Below are 23,144 nucleotides of genomic sequence, written 5' to 3'. Positions count from 1 at the left end.
CTTTTAACATAGACGAAAGGAGATATTGATATTGAATGGAAAAATGTTACTTAATATAGTCTATTTACTTAAACAATACAGTCTTTGAGTACAAGTATTTGAGAGAAAAATTTGAACTTTCTATAAAATATATATATTTTTTATTTAAAGAACAAATAAGAAATACGTATTTCTATTTAAAAAAAAAAGCTCAGTTTTTGAAAAATATCTTGAACGAATAATATCTTGATCGATCGATACAAATTTTTCCTTTATAAATGTAAACGATATCACGAAAATCACTATAACTTTGCAACTCATTTAAGCCAATTCTGCCAATGCATCGCGTAATAAATTGTATACATTAATTGTTTCGTCATTAGAAAATAAATTTTTACAAAATTTTCTGATACTTCAAGCTGTAATATGCTCGAGTATGATAACTGTAATATCTAGGTTCGTGTCTCATGTTAATTATATATTTTAGATCTGCGGATCGCTTCACACTCTTATCGACGTTCTTCTCGTCGTAAGTCCTCATTGCTCGTTCGGCCCACTCCTGTGCTCTAGGAGGTTCTCGGAACAAACCTTTCTGCCTTTTGTTCAGATAATTAATCACGTCATCGTAATAATTTTTTCTGAAGAAGAAAGAAAAATCAAACGTTTTTCAATGCATATATATAATTTATATTTTTCGACTAAATTTCTTAATAATTTTTAACATGATAAGAAGTAAAATATTTCTATGAATCTTACCTATATTCATAAAGATAGGCGTAATTAAGGAAGAGGGGACGAACCCAATGATGATTATAATGCGGTGGTTCAATTTTCTCTAATTTGATCTTTGGTTTCTCTCCGGGTGCGGCAGCTTCGGCTGCCGGAGCTCCCTCTGCTGGCGCTTCTTCAGGTTGCTCCTCTGGAGTCTCTTCGATATCCCATGGCGCTGGTTCTTCATCTGCCCACATATTTTTTCGAGTCTTTCAAAATTAAGACCTGAAATGTTGCAAAAGTATATTCTTCTTTCTCTTTTACACTTAAATTATTAATATGATAAATAAATTTATTGGTATTATTCGAGGAATTAAATTTCATTAGAAGTAAATAATATACTATATTTGATTTAAAAGATCAACTCTTAAAATTCAGACATCTGATGTGATTTTAAAAGATAATTTATATAAATTTATTTTAGTTTGACAAACAAAAATATTACATATCATTAACTAATTTTTTAATAATTAATTTTGTTTATTAACTCAATTTAAAAAATGTTCAAGTGTTGTAGATTCAATTATAATTGGTATAAATCTATGATTTATTCCACAAATTTCTGAACATTGAGCAAAAAAAATTTCTGCTCGTTTTCTAATTAAATTTAATTGATTAATTCGACCTGGAACTGCGTCAACTTTAATTCCTAAAGATGGAACAGTTCATGGATGAATTAGATCAGTAGAAGTTGTAATTAAAGAAGTATTTATTGGAATAATTATTCTAATAATCGAAATTGACTTAAGTTTCTATAATTTAATGTATATGAATTAAATTCAATTTTTATTAAATTCTGGATATTCATAAGATCGATATCATTGATGACCAATTGATTTAATGGAAAATATTCTTAATACTTTTCATTCAGAAATTATGTAAGATACGATTATTAAAAAGTGTAAATAAATATTGACAATAATAATTTTAATTATTCAATCTGCTTTCCGTTTGGGACTAGAAGAACTGAAAAGTGAAAAGGATTGTAAGAAACGTATCTAGGATCAAGCAAAAATACTTGTAAATCTTATATTCTTTTTTTCTCTTTCGATCTTTTCTTTAAGCATACGTTACAACCAATACTCTAATTTGATATATTTAGCTAATGAGATATATTTAACGAATGAAAGCAGGTCACGTTAAAGTACAACAAACTGTTTGATTGTGACATTGATTCATTATATCTGAATGTCGGCTATCTAATTCAAGAAATTATATGTTAATGATTTCCATTGCTGTATGTTTCGAATACCAGATGACACGGATATATAAAGAATTTCTTATAGTAGACATTGACAATTTAATTTAATTTAACGATTATTATTATTAAATAATCAATTCTAGTTTCTTTTTAAAGCGATAACGTCACTTTCTAGGAAATAATGATATAACACATCTCACGTATATCTTTTACCTTTCTAATTAAAAATAAAACAAAATATTATCTTCCCACTTTTAAACAATTTCGCACGATAAATCGTATTCACACTTTCACTTGTAATTTTTTAGCTTCGTTGTTAGTTGGAAGGCACACACAATGCGTTAAAATATTTAAAACGATCGGTCGAAAAACGTTTGTTTGAAGAGGGTAATACCTGTGATACGATAGCCACTCCACTGAAGCAGTTCTTCAGACTGAAAAAAATACTCCCGCGGACTTTGCCTTGTTTCGCTTTTATTTTAGCTTATAAGATTTTCCTTACCTTCCCACCGGTCTACCCCTTAAGTAAAAGAAGAATGCCCCTCTCCGTAGGAACAACGGCGAAGTAACAACCTAGGGAGAGGACAGAAGGAGGAGAGGTGGATTTTTGGCACTTAATCTGCTGTAATCATTATTACCACGCAAGATCAAACGATCAAATTAATAACTATTAGCCAATTTCAATGCTTTTGTATCGTACGACCTTTGGTACCAGGTGATTTGTTTGAAACTCGTATAATTCGATGAATATATTTTCGAAGGAATCACGAAGTTTACGATAGGCACAAGAGAAAATTCATTCTGTTACACCTAATCAGAACGTTAAAATATTAACGCAATTAGTACGGTTAATTTATGGATACAGATTAACGAATTTATTATATATATATTTGTATTCGAATTATATATTAAAATCGTAAAAGTTTTCTATTTTTTAATGTAAGTATATGTGTATACGTATACTTTGCAATTATGACAACTTGATATAACAAGTATTTATTTATAGATTTGTCACTATAAAAAAGTTAAATACGTATTGATCAATGGTAACATTATGACGAAATAAAAGCATTGACACCGTACCCCGGTTTACTTACTATAAATCACAAGTTGCGTTAAACACATATATTAATTCATAAAATGATGCTTAGGTTAAAGTGAGAAATAAGATTAAATAATTTGGTGTAAATAAAAGATAATATATTAAGAAAAATTAAAATGATTTTATTAATTTTTAAATAATTGTAAAATTGTAGATATATTCGAAAAATATGACATGAATTATTGTATCAATTAGTTGTATGTTAAATCTCATGATAAGATTTTTGATATTACCGATATTAGACAATTAAAATAATTTTAATTTCTTGCTAAATTGATTTTATGATCAAATTATTTTTCAATGTTATTACTACGTTGATTTATTAAAAATATTTAAATATTCTTAATATTATATTGGATTGATTTGTTTATTTTATTCAATTGCAAAATTAGATAGAATAAAATTTCATTCTAATTGTTTATTTAATTTTAAATTTTGCCATTATTAACGTTACAATTTTATTCTATATATTGAAGTCACAAACGAAATATAGAAAGGAATAGACTTAATGTTCAATGCATGTTTTGCAATAAAAATAGATAAAAATATTATAATTAATGTCATCTTTAGAGTGATATATATGAAATTAATAGACAACGAGAAAAAATATAGAAACAAGATAGAGATAAGATAAAAATATTGAAATTAGCGCCATCTTCAGAGTGTTGCAAATAAAACACAAAAAAAGGATAGAAAATAGTAGGATAGATATAGAGTAAGAATTGATCATCAGCACCATCTTTGAAGTACTAAAAATACTTCTTCAAATAAAATAAAATAAAATAAGAATTGAAAATTAATACGATCTCTTGAATGTTTTTAAAAAACAGAACGATTTTTTAAAATAATATCTTTAACTTTCAAAATAACGTTAAAAGCGTTTTTTTATTTTATTTCTACTTTTTTATTATTCGCTTCTCTTGTTTATATTTATTTTACAAAATTTATTTGCTTTGTTTTTTTGTTTAACTTATTGATTAAAAATCTTAACAAAATCTATCAGATTCAATTATTATGTCGTAAGTATCTACATATTTATTTTTCATCTATTTTTACATATTTATATGCAATATACAAATATTTTTATATTCATTTATATGTATTTAAATTTTTATATGTCGTATAAAATTAATAAATATATCAAATTATAAATTTATATATTGTTATATTAAATTATAATTAATAAATTCTATAATTGTATAATTTTAATAAACGAAGAATTATAAACAGCGATATATATCGCTGTATCGATACGTGTGACTTTGCGCACCGAGTTACGCGCATTAAAGTGGGGAGAAACACCAGTTACACTTCAACCGCCATACTGTATACATGTGCCGCATGTTCGACGTCGTGTATAATTTTTATTCGTTCGATATAATTTAAAAATGTACGCAATATCAAATTTGAAATACATCCTACATTATATTCGCGAATGTTTAAAATATATATGTTTTATTTGTGAATGTTTTAAGTACGTTTATTTGCGCAGTGACATATAGCAGTTTCGCGCGTTTTTTTGCAATTGTTTGTAGTCTATGTTTGTAGTACACGTTTATTTACGAATATTTAGCCCACACATTTCTACGTAAATTATTCGTATATAATTCGTTTATTATATATATAATCATTTTATTTGTGAATGTTTCATCATTGAACAATCAGTCAAGTAGACGACACAATTTTCTATAAAGTTCTTCAGTAAATTCGCATGTTTTTTATTTTTTGGTGTGGGGTTTATTTATTATTATGTATATTTATTTATTAAATATATAATAAATATAATAATTAGACCTTATATATGTCTATTAATTTCGTGATAGATTTTCGATATTTGTACGATTTTTTCGGTTATGCTCGATATATTTTGATTTGTTGAATTTGATATTCTTTCTCTTGCTTCCTTCTCGTTCTTCGCAATTTGTAATTCGATAATCGAAATCATCAATATCATCATTATCAATATCGATAGTTTTCGTGTTTAGTTATCATTATCATTTTTTTTTAGAGATATGTGATTTTTATTTGTATTTACTTTATTGTATAGTATTTATTTCAACAATTATATTTTTTTATTTGTACATTAGTGGGAGTTGAAGTTTCTTATTTTTAATTAGAAATTTTTTGGCGATTTTTTTTCATTATTCATTTATCGATTAGACTTACAGTAATTCGTATTATATTTTTTAACATGAAATTTGTGTTTGATTATTTTAATTTAATCAATTAATTTAATGTATTTTAGATATTTATTTAAAATTTTTTCTTCGTATTATATTGATTAATTAATTAATTTCTTGTCTTTTTTAGAGGAAAAAAAAATTCAATGTTGCCATAAAGACATGAAAAATAATAAAGTTTGATTTTTTGAAGTTTTGATTTGAAATACGGAACTATGTAATGTTAGCCAATCAGGATTCAGTCTCAAAATGAATCAGTGCGCATCATTATGCGCATGGCGTCAGTCTACAATTGAAAATTATAATGACAGGTCTTGTTTCGTCAATTACATGAAATTTTTATCGTGTTGTGGTTATTAAACTTATTATCAGACTTCTTTTCTCAATATATGTTTGTTTAATGATTATTATACCAGAATTGAACATTTTTATAATAGATTATTGTTTGATTTGAAGATAGGATGAATATTAGAAGATTTTAAAGATGGAATACCTAAAAGGATAATATTTTTTGTACATACTATGCAGTTAAGAGATAATCCGACAACTTTTATGCAAATGTGGTAAGATTTTATTTATTTTAAGAATATATAATTATTATAAAATTCTTTTATCTTTTTATTCATAGAAAAATGAAAATAGTGATCATTCACACGCACATACGCACACACACATATATATTCTATATATATTTTTGTACATTTTTAAATTTATTTCATATTTATATTATTTAATTTATATATTCATATATTCAATTCATATTTTTATATTTGTTTTGATTTTATGCTTAAAACACCAAAATTGAAAACATTTCTAATAATTCAGCTTTTCAGGAAAGTGATATCTTACTCGACATGTTTTGATGTATCGAAATTGCTACACGAGATGCCATTTTGCTATCAAAAAAATAAGTTCGCTTCAGGTACGTAATATTTATATATATTGAATAATTCTATATTTATTTTACAATTATTCTTTTATATTTTCAGGATTTTATTTCATTAATTTGTTCGATTATTTATTAAATATTATTATAATTCATAATTCTTTATAAAATAATTTATTTATTTTTTGTTTATATAATTATTTATTAGAATTATCAATAACTCATATTATGAGTTTTTAAAGTAAAATTTGAAATTAGATTATTATTATGATTTTAATAAAATTATTTTAATATACATTTATTATACATTTTATACATATTTAATTATCTTTTGCGCAGATAAATAGTTTGACTGATAGAATTTACTTTAGGCAGGAAAAGGACTTTCAATATGGACATCATAATTATTTTATATTTTATGAAAAAAGAGGTAAAATTTAAATTTCTATATCGAGGAAAAATGTAAGTATTTACTTTTTATTTTAGTAACTTATTAATTACGTATTATGTATATAATATATAATTATTATATTAATTATTGAAAATATTAAGATAGAAATAAAAAAGATTTAAAAAAAAATTTCAAATATGTCTAATATACACAACGTGAACAGAATATCATTAATTTTAATAATGAATATTCACAATTTTATTTTTTTTAAATAGCAATACTTTTTTAATTAAACAAATGCTCGATAAGGAAATATAAACATATTTTGTTTCTTTTTTTATTTTCCTTTCATTCAATTAATATAATTTCATTCCAGATTATTGTGACTACGCGCAATGTGGTCGATAGAATCACTGTTTGTTTGTTTGTTTGTAATAATATTATCTGTTTTTTAAAGCACAATAACTCTAAGTAAATTTAATTAAAATAATCATTCGCGAAATTAGAATCAGTGTTTGTTTTCGCTGATTACTCAATATAAATGGATGTGCTAATAGTTTCTTATTTTTATTTTTTTATTTTTAATAATTGTATGGAATAGACTCAGTGTTTATCTCAAGAAAATAAAGAGATCATCCATCACGCGAAGAGATAATTGTCTTTTTTTCTATGTAATTTTTTATTTTTTTCAAAGATTTTAATTTAAGCTTTTATAATTTATTAGAATTTTAATTTTTATTATCATTTTTTAAAATTATAATTTACATTTTGTTATAGATATTTCCAAATCTTCATGATGATTCATGATTTCTTCATGATGTATGAACTACAATGGCAATGCATATTCTTCGCATCTAAAGTGAGTCGTATATTTTGGTATATATTTTGATTCTTCCGATCATTCAATCATGTCGTAGGATGAAAGGTCCAAATCGATTGATTGGTTGTATATATAGAATTTTGCACGAGCACAGTGACCACTTTGTTTTATTTATTAGATCAGGATAGGTTTTCTTGCATATCATGTTTTTTTAGGAAAATGATATTGAATATGATATAATTTAATGATATAAATATAAGTATATTTTCTATTTTCTTGTACAAAAATGTATTAAATTTTATATGCAAAAAAACATTTCGCGACAGGTAGATTTCTGAATCAGAGCAATAAGTTTTGAACTGGTTTTGAATTGGTTTTACATTTATAAAATATAAATGCTTTGATGATGAAATCGCCTTCATTATTTTATTTAGAATTTTTTTTTTATATTATTTATCATCATAAATAAATTTATTAATATTAATTTTCATTTAGTAATTAATAAATTTCAATTGTTATCTTTCCTTATTTATCATTAATATTATCTAATAGTTCATTAAATTTGTAAAGTAGATTATTAAAATTAGAGATAAAATAAAATAAAATTTTAAATCAATCAGTATTAATCCGTTAGATACAAAATATTTATACTATAATCTGTTTTCTTAGCTTAGGATTTTCAGGACTTAATCCTTTCCATGCTCATTGCCAGGATCTTACGTGCCCAGGCGTTACGTGAGTGGGAGAGAGGCGATGGGTATGATGGTCTTAGTTCTTAAGCTAATAAAAACTTCAGCGACTGATGATGCGTTAGTGTATCGTGCATGACGTACTTTCCACATTGTGTGTACGTTGTATGTATGTAGTTAGGCTGTGGAATCGTTTCGTCGTTTCCATTATTATTTCCTTAACTATTATTATTAATTCAATTATTATTTACAATCAAAACGTTATGTCTACAATTAAATATTGCGAATATAACAAATTTATCAATTTTCAAATTACACCAATGCCACAATTTGGATTCAATACTATTATTGTTCTAAAAAATTTACTCATACTCATTCAATCATTACAATGAAAATTTAGATGCACGTATTTTTATCGTGTTTCGCGCAATGGTCGCTAACTAATCGTTAGTCGATTTCAGGTAAATCGTACATACAGTTAGAATGTGTGAATGTAGTATGCCAAGCTCGGGTGTCAGAGGCGTCCCGGGACGCTTTCCGTAGTGTAGATTTTTTGCCCGAGTGTTATGCGTGAAAATTGTGGGATGAATGTGTTAAAAAAAAAATTGTGTTATTAAAAAAATTTAAATATTCGATAATTTTTTTTTAACTCTGATCTTTTTAAAAAATAATGTATTTGATGTATATACGTATTACTTAAATTATAGAATGGTAGATGGCATCATGGCATGAAATTATAATGATTGAGATCGATACACATAACGTAAATTTCCGAAAGATGTCACATGTATTCTATTTCTTATTGAGTGAAATCGCTGATTATTTTTCAATCGATATTTCAGAACATGAAACAGAGACTAGAAGTGACATCTTGCGGCAGGACTTGGTATCATTCTAGTGTTCTGAAATACCGATAGCACTAAAAATTAGTTTCTTACGTCTTCTAGTATGTCATGTTCAACATTCAGAAAATTCAATTTTCATTTTTTATTTATTTATTTTTTTATTTATTTCTTTAATTACTTCTCTTACAATGTGAAAAAAACTTTTATTATAAAAGTAATTTCATTGAATAAAATTTAATAGAATAATTAAACTTTAAATTCAATCTAAAGTTTAAAATAATGGAAAAATAATAATATAATTTTTGTAATAAATTATTAGAATTTATTATATTTTTTATTATTATGTTATCATATTTATTTTGATAAGACAAAGACAGATATATGTAGTATAGGTTTTTATTATTTTTTATCGATAACAAAATGAGAACAAAAAAAGATTAAATTATTGTATTGTATATATAACAAAGGTAGAAAAGATCGATTTATTCTTTTGATTTGTCAAATTATTTCTTTATTTCAAAGATCATTTCATCGTTTAATAATAAACTTCGCATTACTTTTATAAAGGCTTACTTTTAAGGAAAATAATTTGTATAAATATACATTTTTTTTTTTTATGAAATTACATTTATTTTTCATGAAATTGTATGCACGATCGAAGAGATTTTTGCGAGTGGGTCAAGTCCGATACATTTAATGGTGATAAAAGGCATCAAGATTGCAGTCTAAAACAAAAGAAACATATATAAAAGAAGATTCTCATTAAGTGACTGAGATTCTCGCGTCTTGAAACAAAGATTATCTGGAAATGAGGCCACGATAAATCGCATCCTTTCCTTGACCCGGATTTCAACAGCAACCGAGCAGAGTTTATGCGATCACCTTTTGGTCTGTTTCGAAGATATATGTACGTTCCCCAAGCTTTGTTCCCGACTACTATACGAGATAGCGCTATTTCCTTTTTACCAAGTGCATTTAACGTCCATAGATGCATTAAATCTCTCGTAGAAATAGTCCATATGTATAATTCTCTCGATTTCCCTTAATTTGAAAAAAAACTTGGAAGCTTAAAATTCTTTCTATATTATATCTTCAATGATATTCTACGTTAAAATTATCCATATTTTTGCCGCTACTGGAAAAAAAGAAAAGAAGAAAAAAAAAAAAAGAAAAATTAGAAAAATATTCGTTCGAAAATTGAATCGTATTTTCTCAAGACCAGGTTACATCGAATAAAGGAAAAATCTCATGATACAAACGCATAAACACGAATCGATGTGTTTTATTTATATACAATATTTACAAAGGCATATTGTTATCGACTTGCTAAATATCTTCGTACGCTTGAACGTGTACAATATTGCATAAGCTTGGCTTTAAGTCTTTTTGATTTTCACGTGTTGCTTTGGTGAAACACAACTCTCTGTGGGGATGTGCGTATAAATCCTCGACTTCCTCTTCCTCAACATCGCTCTCCCCTCCCCCTTTCTCGATTTCTTAAATGCAGCTCTCCTGAATCACGGAACTTCGGATTACCGTTTCCGAATATCGATGCGGCCTCTGCAGGCTATAAAATGTCTGCAAACAAAATTATTCGTCCCCTTGAGAGGAAATCCGTTCTTCGAATCGAAGACAAACGAAAGATGTAATTCTCACGTTTGGCGATGCTCGAGGATAATCCGAGTCTTCTACGACATTATGAGCCATTTCCCGCCCTTCGAGTTGACGCGGCCTTCGTGGCAGGGAACCGTAATGTAAAAGCTTCCTATCTGGAAAAAATTTCGTTCTAGCGTATCGTCCTTCTCTCTCTCGAAGAAGAAGAAGAAGAAGAAGAAGAAAAAGAAAAATTTTTGAGATATCCGTACGTTCGATTTCTGAATCGATGCGCTTACGTACATCAAACAAATCGATGTAAGGCACGCGTCTCTCGCGAGCAATTTCCTTGAAAGTATCGTTAACCACGATAGAGATTCGATATATTTGCGATCCTCGTTTAAACCGAGCACTTTCATCAGATTGAGTAGAAATTTAAACCAGATGAGATACTGGGTTATTTTTCGACGATGCTGTTGAACGGGGGAAGAAGAAAAAAAAATAAACAAACAAAAAGAGGAAGAAGAAGAAGAGGAGGAAGAAAGGAAAAGAAAGCGATTAATAATGTTCCGTTCGAATTCACGTGCAGATGTTGCAACACCGCGCGCGGGAGGAATTTATGGTTGATTTTGGAATCGAAACGATGCGATAACTCACCTGTGAGGTGATTGGTCAAGGCCGTGGTGGGTATGAGGTCAGGATTCCCGTCTTCCTCTTCGCCCTTGCCGGCGAATGTCGCGATGCTCGGCTGTTGGGGGGGCGATTTCGCTTTCGCCGGTGTTGCCGCGTGTTTCCTCCAAAGTGCCATCAATACACCTGTCACGATCAAGCCTAATCCAGTCGCGGTTCCGCCCAGCCCGATCAGGATCGGTGACATGTCCACCGAGGATCCCGATTCCCCTATAAAACGAATCGTAACGCCGAATATTCAACCGAATAAATATCAAAAACTTCAAAAATCAACTTTCCAAAACTGTACTCGATACTGAATGAATTTTAATTCTCATCTCTCTTCGAACGCAATTTTCCTTAATTTTTTCTTTGCTCTCTCTCTTTCTCTCTTCTTTCTGGAATTAAAAGAAAAAAAAAGCGAAATTCGAAATTTCTACTCGGTCGAACACGAAAGTTTACGAGGAAAGAAATTTGGGGAGAAAGAGAATTAAATAGGCGCCTAATTCCGATACACAGGATAGGTTGGTGAGAGAGAGAGAGAGAGAAAGAGAAAGAGAGAGAGAGAGAGAGAGAGAGAAAGAGAAAGGTATTCTCTCTCTGAATCGGGAGCTTCGACGGGAGTCGCGTCTTTGTATGGCGCGCTCTCGCATTCAACATCTCTCTCGCATAGAGGTACTTACGCACCGGTGAACTTGGCTACTCCTTTTAACGCTTCCCCTTCCATAATAACCGGATCGCTGGATCCCTTCATGTTTACCGCGTAGAGGGCGACAGTTGCCGGTTTTCGAAGCTCCAACTCCCAGTACGGGTTCGATGATTCCAACCGTTGCTTGTCTACGATCGCGACGAATTTTTGCGGCAGTCCACCGTCGTATCCCTCCACGCATGATATTCGAATCCAGGAGCCGGTCTGATTGTACGCCGTGCAATTCTGCAATGGGTACGGTCTGCCTGCGAGCGAAATATCATTTCAGATCGTATGAATTCAACGAATGTGTGTGTATATATATGTATATTAGTTCGTATAATATAAGTAGAGAAGATTTATTCGATTCGAAAAACCCGTACGTGTCTGTTAAAATTGTTTGCTGTGTAAAATTTTGGGGAGGGAGAAAAGGAAAACTGATACTGAGAGGACCTGTGCCAGAGTCTCCTGTCGCGATTCGCGCAACTTCATTTTATTTCGAAACGAAAATTGCAACGTGATGCTCCATCCATTGCGCGGCCAATGAAATTATGTTCCACGGTCGTCATTATCGACGATGGTATTGCGTTAACGAGATCACTTGTATGCAAATAGAGCTTCTGAAAAAGCTCGCGCGAGCATCGAATAAACGCGCAGTGGTGTTAAGTTTTTTTTTATTTTTATTTTTATTTTTTTCTCCCCTCTCCCCCCGATGTAACGCGTACCAGAAATAATCCTTTGCAATAGCAGATAAATTAGTGTACCCGCGATAAAACGGATCTCTCTTTTCAAAATTCTTTCTTTTTTCTTTTTTTATTTCCCTTCTTCTTTATCCACACGTGCTCGTCGCGAATTATCCCGACAATTTATTATTATACACATCGTCGTATTCAAAACGTTTTAGAGAGAGAGCAAAATAGAAATTGCTCGATTTTCGATTTATCGTTTCTCGCATCATGGCGAACGAACGATTAACGATTTAATTATTCGCGAACGCAGTAGGTGGCGTAAAAAATTGTTCTTTGATAATTACTCCCTGTATAAGAAATACATTGCTTCATCCCCCGCTTGAAAATTATGCGTCCAATTATCGAAAAAAAAAAAAGAGAAACAGAAAAGATCCGAACCCGTTGAGAAATTATCGACCCCGCCCCGTTCACACCGAATAATTCTTACCCGAATTTTTTTTGTTTTCTTCCCCGATTCCGTACCAGTTTTTCCATTAACGGGCCGTGAATTAATTTCACGGATTTCATTTTCGGAATAATTTCCCCCTCCACCGAGCCTCAATCCGAGCGAGGCTTTTCCTCCCTCAATCGGTTTCATCGGTTTCATCGGGACAACGTTCGGTTTTCCATCGTCGTTCCGAATATAACGGTATACGGTGCACGGGCAACACCACAAACGAGCATATTCAATTAGGGAAATTGTCGGCGGTGCGCGCCTATATATATACATATATATATATATATATATATACACACTACGATAATAATAACGAGGCAAATTCTATGAAACGCGACAAATGGTAAACGACGAACCTGCTGCGATCACTTGGTAGAGGCAAGGCTGTTTCGAGGGGCCAACCGCGTTACTCGCCCAACAAGCCAGCGTCCCGTAATCCTGGTCGGACGAGGGAGTGTAATTGAGCCTGCTCGAGGTGCCTTCGTTGGAATACCTGGCGGACGGAATGTCACCGGCAAGGTCACCGCTGCTGTTGAACGTCCAATGGAAGGTGACCGTGGCCGGGTTCGCCTCCACCTCGCAAACCAGGCCGATCGTTTCGTGCTTCAACGCGCCGTGAACCTCCTCGGGTACGTTCAATGGTGGCGGCGTCGCGTTTTGATACCTCCATCCGGCCGAATTTAACACGTGCTTGCAAACAGGAGCGACTGTTTTTTTTTTGCACGCGAAACACACAGCGTCTTTAGATTCAAGACTTTGGATCCGATATAAAAAATAAAAGATATCTTTCTTCCTTTTTTTTTTTCTTTTTCATTTCTTTTTTTTTTCTTTCCCAGCACAACAATAATATACTCACACATAACCTCGAGGTCCACTACGTTGGAACTGGCGCGGCCCTCGACATTGACGGCCGTGCAACTGTATCTTCCAGCAGATTCTCGAGTTATACTTTGAAGCACCAGAGAGTGGTCCGAGAGCACTATGCCTGCGGTCACGTTGTAATGGAGCTCTTCCTCCTGAATAAACAAAACGGGAAAAAATATCCTAACCGTCAAAGAAATTGTCGGCCCCGATGGGAATTCGCCTCGATAGCTTCCCCGTCCCTCGCGTCGCTCCTTCCGCGTGGTGGAAATCTTTCGGTGAGGTTGCGAACGAGGGGAGTGGAAGGAACGGATATGGTAGAGGGGGAAGTGTGGAGAGTGGGGGAAGAGGCGCGCGGAGCGGCGGACGCTTCATGCTTCCACGCCTCGTGTCACATACCTACATAGTTAACCTCTCTCTTCCATCGCTGCTACGTTTACCGGGGGAAAAGTTGGCGAAGCTGGACAGCGAAGCTTGGAAAAGTTGGGACGTGTTTGCCGCATTCTCTGGTTTCTATCCGACCATAAAACCTCTCGTGCGCGAGGAAGATTCAAAATATATATTTCGCGAGCAAAAACACGATCGAAACTCTCGCGTCGAAACTTTTGATCAACGAGAGAAACTCTTCCAACGGCAAGAGAACGTCTATCCTTGTAGTATAATTTCCATCCATTTCCATGTGCGATCTTTGTTTCGCGAGTGACACATTTTTTTCTCGTAGATTTGAAAAGAAGAGAGAATGTTTTGAAAGTAAGAGAAAGAGAGAGAACGAATTTAACGCGAAATAAAATTTATCTTCGCGTGTCTTACGGTTTTTTCGACCGCGGTTAAAGATCACGTTTTCACCGATAAAATGTGGCTCCTCGTTTACAGGTTCCTCGCTCGCTTTGTTACGGACGAAAAGGGAATTTACAATGCACGCTAAGTACCCGAGTGTTACTCTTCTCTGTATTCCTTTTCCTTTCGTCTCGCTTCGTTATTTCGCGTATATATATATATATACACACACACATACGTTCATGCTTTTGCTATCACATTCGTTTCTTGGTTTACCGCTCTCTGTATTTATTTATTCTCCTACGATCTCCTTCAAATTTCTCGCGTTTACACGCGCGTACACACACGCACCTTCAAGATATCATAATTTAATTTCGCAGCAAAGCGTGTCACGAAAAACGTACGAAGAGACGTAAATGGACATGAATTTCGGAAACGTGTGAATGTGACAAGTGGATTAAATAGATTCTAGATCGAAAACATCTCATTGTCAAAAATACGTGGCAAATTTATCTATCGTTGAATTATTGGAAAGAGGAGAAAGAAAGAGAAAGAAATCAATATTTCTTTCGATCAACTTTTCAACCGTCGTCAGTTGAATTACAGTTTCACCTTTTGGAAGAAAGCGAGGAGGATATCGAAGTGAAAACGAAGTGAAAATTCATCTCTGTTTTTATATTACTACTCGTTCGTGTGAGTAAGATTTGATTACGGGAGAGGGGGGAAAGGACAAGGACAAATTACGACGCCAACCGTGCTCCATCGATATCCAGTATTCATAACGTGTTTCCCCCTTGTTCCGAAATATCGTAAGATCGATACGGTAAAGCTGTTGTGCAAGCGAAGAAAACGTATTATACCGATATATCGCAAGATATATAACGTAACAATTGCTCTCCTCGGTTGTGTGCGTTTGTTTCCCGTTTGTTTTACCACGAGATTTTCATATAAACGTGACTGCATTAGACGTTAAATATATACGCATTCACGTCAGAACAATAATACATATTTCGCGGTAAACAAGGAATATATTCGCTTGCCTGCGTTACAAACGGATGCCAGGAAAGGGGTAGACAAGAGCGATAACTCCTATTCTCGTGGAATATCTCGGCATGTGAGCCTTCCGGCCAACTTACCTCCATCGTATTCTTATACGTCGGATTATGTATAAAGCATAGGCAAAGCTTTCCTCGCCCTTTGATTCCTTTCGCTGCGATACCTTTGCTAATCTTAAAGAATCTCGTATCCTATCGCAGATAGGAACGAAAATGGAACGAAGCGTATACACACATATACGCATAATAGCAATAGTAATACGTCGAACGGGAATGGATGAGTTAAGGGGAATGGCCGTATGTATCAACGGATAAAACAGATTTTGAAATACACTAGGCGCCACGTATTTATTCGTTTCTCGATCGAAATCGCTCGATGAAACGATCGGGGAAATATGCAAATACGTTTAAGAAGATTAATAATATGGATCGTTCGATGTTTAAAATTTATATTTCATGGATTAAAACAAAAAAAAAAAAAAAAATTTCGAAGGCAATCGCAAAAAAACGTTACGTTTTCAATTTTCAAGCAAAACCTTTTCGATTATATTCGTTTCGTACGATCATTTCTGTTTCGAAAATCTAAAATTAATTCAAAAGCAGGTTCGAATATTCAATCGAGAAATTATACGTACGATCCCGGAGTTGGGTGAATTTAGCGGGGGATATGCATATGTATACCATATATTAACGCTATATGTATATGTATATTAACGTTGACTAACTTTATAAAGCAACAAATGCATGCATATACGTTATACGTATACATATATATATATATGAACCACGGTCACACTGTTTGCATTCGATACTTTTGAACACGTTCTAAACGTAGTCGAAGCGTTAACCGTGATTTCAAAAAAACGTGGAAAATGAAAGAGGAAAAAAAAAAGTGATGGCGAATTTTTATCATTACTCTCGCTTTATGATCGACCGATGAAAAGTCATCGCGCGAAACTGGCACGGTATCGCGCGGTTATATGGCGCTCGTAATGACGTTTAACATAAACCATAATACCGAATACCAGGGGCCAACGTAGCGCAGGTAAATCGGTTTGTCGTGATGTTACGCGTCCGATGGATTTAGTTTCAACCACGCGTCACGATCCGCGGGGAGGGGAGAGAGGGAGGAGGGGAGATTATTCGTCGAAGGTTATGTTACACCCGTATATCTCTTCGTTTCATTCGTACAATACGAATATATCCTTTGGCGAAGAAAGAACAATTTTCTTTATTTTATTCCCGATAATAATATTTATGGGAAAGGCAGGATAGTTTCTTCTAACACTTTGTCGCGAGAGAAACGAGCAATTATTCGACGCGAGCGAGACAATAACAATTCGGAGGATGGGATTCACGGCCTATATACGTATACGTACACTATACATTATGGCCACGCGCCGTATTCGTATGGAGGCGATGCTTGGTGCTCGGAACACGCACGCCGTTAATTGGAACGAGTGTTTGGTAAACGTTTGGGATTTTCGACGCGGTAAAGGCGGCCGTTGTCGTTTCGCATCGAATATTTCGGTGAAAAGTTTGAAATTTTGATAACACTTTCGAAGAGGGGGACGGGACGGGTACGTGTCGTTTCGTTCGTTCGGGAAATTTTCATGGCGCGCGGACGTTTTTACGTGAACATTTTTACGGATAGGTAAACCGTTTCTGCCCGGTGATTCGTGGGGCAATTTATCGGTTTGGTTTTCGGACTATGGACGAGGTGGCGACCGAATGGATGGGAAGTGACAACGCCGCCTCGTAAATTTACAATAATTTCGACAGAGTGCACACGAATGCGCGCACGGGACGGAGGGAGGGGGATGGGAGGAGGGGATAGAGAAACGGTTTCGAGACGCTTTCAAATTATCCTTGCTTTCTCGCTACGATTCCTCTCTTCCTTTCTCTCCCCTCTCCCCCCCGGGGCCAAAACTACTCTTTTTCCCCGCCACTTTTAAACTCTGTTACTTATTCACCGAATTTTTCCCTTACTTTCTTCTTCTTCTTCTTCTTCTTCTTCGACCCAGCATTGAATCATATTCCAAAGGAAAAGACGCCCTATTATTAAAACTTTTTCCCCTTCCCTCCTTTCTGTTATCCAACTTCCCCGACTTTCGATTATCCCAGTTCATTCGATCGTAATTCTTGCGATTAACGATCGAGAATATTAATGGAAGAGCCGCGCGACGTAACGTTTAAATTAAAGAATCGTCGATCATACTCGCGATCACGATTATATACATATAATATTTTATTTGGAATGTGTAAAAAAATTTCCAAAAAAAAATTATCGAGCGAAGAAAACATTATAACGATCCATATTATATAAAAATTTCTTCCCGAGGTTCTTTGCGATTCCGATAAAAAAAAAGAAATTCTAATCCTTTCTATCAACAAGGAACAGAACTGTCAGCTCGCGACACCAAGAGTATCTCTTCTCTCTTTATTTTTTGGACGAGGAAGAACGACTCGAGTAAGTGTCTCACATACTTCGACGAGGATTAAGCCGGATTGGATTGGAATCCTGCGCATTTAACGTTTTTCCTTTTTAACGTTTGTTAGCGACTCGTTCTCTCGATGTTCGACACCGGTGCGGTCGCGATGCTCGAAACTTCGTCGTCGGGAGGGCATAGGAGGATGAGGAGGAGGTTTTAGCGCGACGATGCTTCCAGGATTCGTCGACCTCTCGGGAAAGCCTCGACCCAGGGCGCGGAAAATGATGGAAGGCATAATCCACGTTAAGAGGCTTAACTCGACGATCCTCGAGTGACCGGAGATAACGGCCGAGCTTTCGAGCAGGTGTGCGAGCCGCGAGTTTTTTTCGCGATATTTTTCGCCAGTCAAGACGAGAAGAAACGGTCTGCCAACGGCCTCCCCTCCCTCTTTCCTCTCCCCGGCCCTGGCTTCTTGCGGCTTCGTTGTTGACGCCGCGTCACGTGGAATTTACGCCATCTAGTTTACAGTAGCAAACCAGAGGCAACATATTAGACGTTACCATATATTCGAAAGCTATGGTTCGTTTTTTTTCCTTTCTTTCTCGCTTTCCATTATTATTACCACGATCCCTCTCTCTCACTCTTTCTCTACAAAAGATGACGTAGGAATTTTTTCGCGAAATTTTTCCTGCGTATATTCGAATACGATAATTCAGCACGTCAAAATTTAACCCGAATTACTCGGAAAATATCTCGCGTTTCACATTTCGCCGCTCGATATTCGTTGAATTATTATTCTCCCGCGTATAACTCGTTTATATGTTTTTTTTTTTTTTTCATTATTTTTAATATAATTTGTAAAAAAAAAAAAAAAAAAAGGGAACGATAAAAATTGACAGTTTTTCGCGAGCGAAAACTTCAATCTCGTTGGGATACGAGATTATTTAACTCGCTTCGGGACCTCATCGAGTCCCGAAACGTGGCTCGCCTAAAATTTCCCTTCGTACACTTTGTTGATGCGAGGAAATTATCGCATCGCTTTTCCATCATCTTTTTACAGGCGCGCCTGTGTATAAAAAGAGAACGGGACGAGAACGGTACACGCCCGTTTAATTTCACGTCCGTTTCGATTCATCGAAGAGCTTTTTTTCTTTTACCGCGCTTCTTTTTCCCTTTCTTTTTCACCGTTCCACCGTACAGGCGTACGACGGATCTGCCAGATTCGTTCTCTTTCTCTCCCTCTCTCTCTCGAGTATTTTCGTAATTTTTATCCTTTTTCCTGGATGAGAGGAAAACGCGTGTAAAAGTGGGGGGAAGGGAAAAAAAGTACCTCGTGAAACCATGTCAATCTGTAAGCCCTAGGATTCGCCCTAACGTTGCACTCGAAGTAAACGTCGTCCCCTTCCTTGATGTTCTTTGGATTCAACGATGTGCCCATTTTCAGAGTGACGACAGGAACAACTAAAAAAAAGTAAAAAAATAACAGAACGTTAGTACGGAGAGAATTAATTAGACGTGGATGGATCGACATTTCGCTTCGACCCGTGAAATTTTCCCTTCCGCCTTCGTCCCTTCTATTATTTATTATTGTGAATCGAAAGCTCATCACGAGATCACGACACACACACACACACATATATATATATACAATAATAATATTCGGGCATTAGCGAGGCTCGTTTAATGAAATTTGCATTTTCGTTGGAAACTCGTCCAAGTGAACATCGCGTCGAAGCGGAATCGAAACGCGAAACTACCGTGTAGTTAATAACGTTACATTCGAATTAATGAGGAAATACTTTATCCCCCCGAAAATCGTTAATATCGAATCCCTCCTCCCCGAGTGACACGTGATTTCGCGCATTGGCGATCGACGAATCGCGAAATTGCATAAAAGGAAAAACTCTCCGATATATTGTTTCTCGCTCCCCGTGCAGGAAATTACAGGAAATTAATCAGGGAGAAAGATTTTATAATGCGATGATCGTATTGGATCATTCGCCAGATTTTTAAAAATTAAGGACGCGATCGAAATTGGTTAATTAATTGTTAATTCGGATCTCACTCATCGGAGATTTTATCTCTCTTGAAAATAATTTTCAACTTTCGATCTTCCTTCCATTCGTTGCAGGGGCGCGTCCTATCTTTATCGCGTATTATTTGATGGCGAAATATCGCGAATGGTAGGGGAGGAGAAGGAGGGGGAAGCGTGTAACCGTTAGAAAGGGAGGGGGAAGCCTCTCGACGCGTCGCGCGAATTGGCTTTCGCGATATAAACGCGCGCATGCATCAAGACACAATATCGCGCTTTTCAGTGTCACGGGTTCAGTAGCACGTGCAGTCGCATATAATTCGCGTACGAACGACGTGATGTGCGCAACCACGCGCTAATCTCGCCTATATACGAAATCTCTTGTTCCGTGTCTTCACATTTCTACGAGGGAATCCCTCGTACGCCTATTATTTAACGAGTGCATCCATTTATCTTACGGTTACGTTTAACGAGCTGTCGCGCCCCCTATATGGCGCGAAACGCGTTAACATCGTCAACACCGCTTTGTTCCACGATTCCTTTGCTTAGCCACTTGAGATATCCCGCTTATCTTTGCCCCATTCATCGTTGCAATTTCGTTACGTGTTGAAATATTATATCGCGGTAAGGTAGGAAAGGGATTGTAAAATTATAAAATTGTGATCAATCGGACGGAATTAACTTCAACGTAAAGGATAATGCAAGTTTAGAATACGCGTTCGATTATGTTGTACACGTATTTAATTTTCAACGTGTGTTTTCGCCAACGTTTCTTCGATGCAGTGCGAACAAGCAAACAATCCCTCGTTTAAACGGAGTTCGTTTAAACGGAGGACGGTAAAAAATGAATTCTACGAGGACATCCCCCTTAATAACACGCGCAATTAGAGAACAAACGAGGCGAATCGTGTCTAACCTTCCTTCCAACGACTCCGGAATGTTTTCGAATGTTTGCGACTTGACGTCGGCCCAAACCCCTGTTTCAAAAAACTTGACGTTTCGAATTTTTATATTTTTATCGCTATTACGAAAAGGGACGATAATATATGCGATATTAACGATCACTGCGCGTAACATTTTTCGACGTGGCAACCATCATGTTTGATAGTTTCGATGCCAAAGAGCACGCCACGAATCTTCGATACCGACGTACGATTTTATCGATTGGACATCGAGGATTCGCTGCAGTGGTGCGATGCTTTATTGCAAATGACCGTCTTGGCACACGAAATGCAGTCATCACTCGTCTTAACGCCCCCCGCGGAGCTTCCTTTCTATCGGATTCGATTCGAGGCTGGCGCCAAACGAAAGGTGTATCGATAAGAGGAGAAAGAGGATTTTTCCCACCGAATTCGTTCCAATTCGAATTCGATCGAACAAATAAATAAACAAAATAAATAAATGGACAAACAACGAGTAAAAAGTTATTTCGAAGAAATGCAATTATATAGATTGTAGACGGATCGATAACAGCGGAATGGAACGAGACGAAATTGCCGCGCGTACGTGCACGGATCCAAAGTTTCGATTACGATGATGGGTATATATGGCAACTTGCAATATTCGCGGCTGACACAGTTTCGTTCCCTTAACTTTCCCGAACATAAACAACGGGCCAAGTGTCATCGAGAGAGAGAGAGAGAGAGAAAGAGACTCGTCATTCCACGAGCGAAGGTTAGACAGAGAGAGAAGTTTCGAGAATCGGTTTGATGCGATACGAATCTTCCATGGATAAAGTTTCGCGGTTATTATAATTGTTCTTGTTGTTGACACGTACCAAAGTTCAGATTTTCTCCCTTTTCCTCCTTTGCCCCCTTTGCTTTCGCGTTTGCTGTAATTGCTCTTCTTGTTGCGAAGACGCTGAACGCGAAAAATACGTCGCGAGAAACACCACTCTGGTATCATCATAATCGTGATGGAGACGAAAAGAAGAGAAAAGAAGAGAGGAGGGATGCAGCAGGCACGGACAGGCTTGGAACAATCGGTCTGCACGAGGGGCCACTTCGCGATATGAATTCTGCAACGTGTGCCGATGAATCTGTTCGATATATCCGGCCAGAATCCTCCTCCTCCCCTCTCTCCAGCGGAGTGAATCCGATTGATATCTTGGTCTTGGTGCCGCTTTGTGAGATTTTCGGGGATCTCGGCTCGATGGAACACGCGTTATCCGATCGGGAATGGTGGATACATGCCTGGCTCCGCTAGGAACTGGACCGCGCTACGTGTCCCGCAGATCCTATATGGACTTGGACTCCGATCCAAAAAATCAGCGGTGGAAAAATTGAAAGGGTTTCATCGATAAGGAAGAATCATTTTCGATATTGCGATTTTGCTTTTTTTTTTAAATCAAGCACCCATTTTTTGGCAAAGCTTAACAACGAGACGAAATGATCTCGAGGAAGCGGAAATCGTTGGAAATCGGTCAAGGGATTAGCGGAAAGATTGAAAGTGCTCCATCGATAAGAAAAAATCATTTTTGATATTGCGATTTTTTTTTTTAAATCAAACATTCTTTGGCAAAGCTTAACAAATGATTTCGAGAAAATCGTTGGAAATCAAACGATTAGCGGAAAAATTGAAAGTGCTCCATCGATAAGAAAAAATCATTTTTGATTTTTTTTTTAAATCAAACATTCTTTAGCAAAGTTTAACAACGAGACGAAATGATCTCGAGGAAATCGTTGGAAATCAAACGATTAGCGGAAAAATTGAAAGTGCTCCATCGATAAGGAAGAATGATTTTTGATATTGCGATTTTTTTTTTAAATCAAGCACGGGATTCTTCGGCGAAGCTTAACAACGAGACGAGGTAATCTCGAGAAAGCGGAAATCGTCGGAAATCGGTTAAAGGATTAGCGGAAAAATTGAAAACGTTCGATCGATAAGGAAGAATCATTTTTGATACTGCGATTTTTTTTTTTTAAATTGTAGCTTCGTATCGAGGAACGGATTAAATAAGTCTGGGATGTCGAGTTTCTTTGGCAAAGC

General features: G+C 35.1%; 2 protein-coding genes and 1 long non-coding RNA gene across 18 annotated transcripts in view; 1 reads left to right on the top strand and 2 right to left on the bottom strand.

Moving 5' to 3' along the window:
• Window positions 1-46: 46 nt before the first annotated feature.
• On the bottom strand, window positions 47-2,856 carry LOC107997838 (flightin). Of its 2 annotated transcripts, none has more exons than XM_017056721.3 (3): window positions 2,346-2,856; window positions 736-975; window positions 47-617 (listed from the first exon to the last, which is right to left on the bottom strand). In XM_017056721.3, exons 2-3 carry the CDS (start codon window positions 945-947, stop codon window positions 374-376), a joined length of 456 nt encoding a protein of 151 aa, XP_016912210.1. In that variant the 5' UTR covers window positions 948-975; window positions 2,346-2,856; the 3' UTR covers window positions 47-373. The 2 variants fall into 2 exon arrangements, with proteins under 2 accessions (XP_016912210.1, XP_016912211.1); XM_017056722.3 differs by having other exon boundaries at window positions 2,165-2,520.
• A 1,500-nt stretch (window positions 2,857-4,356) lies between these two features.
• LOC133666151 (uncharacterized) lies at window positions 4,357-7,778 on the top strand. Of its 2 annotated transcripts, XR_009829877.1 has the most exons (5): window positions 4,369-4,754; window positions 5,364-5,796; window positions 6,067-6,155; window positions 6,459-7,181; window positions 7,288-7,778. It is a non-coding gene; the product is annotated as an uncharacterized LOC133666151 (long non-coding RNA). The 2 variants fall into 2 exon arrangements; XR_009829878.1 differs by having other exon boundaries at window positions 4,357-4,754; window positions 6,459-7,298.
• A 1,567-nt stretch (window positions 7,779-9,345) lies between these two features.
• LOC107997565 (nephrin-like) overlaps window positions 9,346-23,144 on the bottom strand; it is a 98,389-nt gene continuing 84,590 nt past the window's right edge. For 8 of the 14 annotated variants that reach the window (XM_062075273.1, XM_062075274.1, XM_062075272.1 and 5 more), the window contains 7 exons: window positions 19,455-19,585; window positions 13,856-14,015; window positions 13,356-13,706; window positions 11,814-12,080; window positions 11,115-11,357; window positions 10,521-10,633; window positions 10,117-10,442 (listed from right to left, as the gene is read on the bottom strand). In XM_062075273.1, coding sequence (XP_061931257.1) covers window positions 10,362-10,442; window positions 10,521-10,633; window positions 11,115-11,357; window positions 11,814-12,080; window positions 13,356-13,706; window positions 13,856-14,015; window positions 19,455-19,585 — 1,346 coding nt within the window. In that variant the 3' untranslated portion in view covers window positions 10,117-10,361. Of the gene's footprint in view, window positions 9,590-10,116; window positions 10,634-11,114; window positions 11,358-11,809; window positions 12,081-13,355; window positions 13,707-13,855; window positions 14,016-19,454; window positions 19,586-23,144 lie in introns of those variants that run through there. The other 6 variants (XM_062075280.1, XM_062075282.1, XM_062075279.1 and 3 more) reach the window with 6 other exon arrangements.

The sequence above is a fragment of the Apis cerana genome, linkage group LG5 (assembly GCF_029169275.1).
Source record: "Apis cerana isolate GH-2021 linkage group LG5, AcerK_1.0, whole genome shotgun sequence".
Lineage (NCBI taxonomy): Eukaryota > Metazoa > Arthropoda > Insecta > Hymenoptera > Apidae > Apis > Apis cerana.
Note: the sequence above shows the minus strand (reverse complement) of the source record. Positions and strands in the feature narration are given on the sequence as shown.

Bases quoted from the DNA above. Each gene is read 5' to 3' on its own strand.
- LOC107997838 (XM_017056721.3), bottom strand. From the start codon at position 947: ATGTGGGCAGATGAAGAACCAGCGCCATGGGATATCGAAGAGACTCCA. The intron at 618-735 runs GTAAGATTCATA...TTTCTTCTTCAG, and splicing joins GCCTATCTTTATGAATATAG to AAAAAATTATTACGATGACG.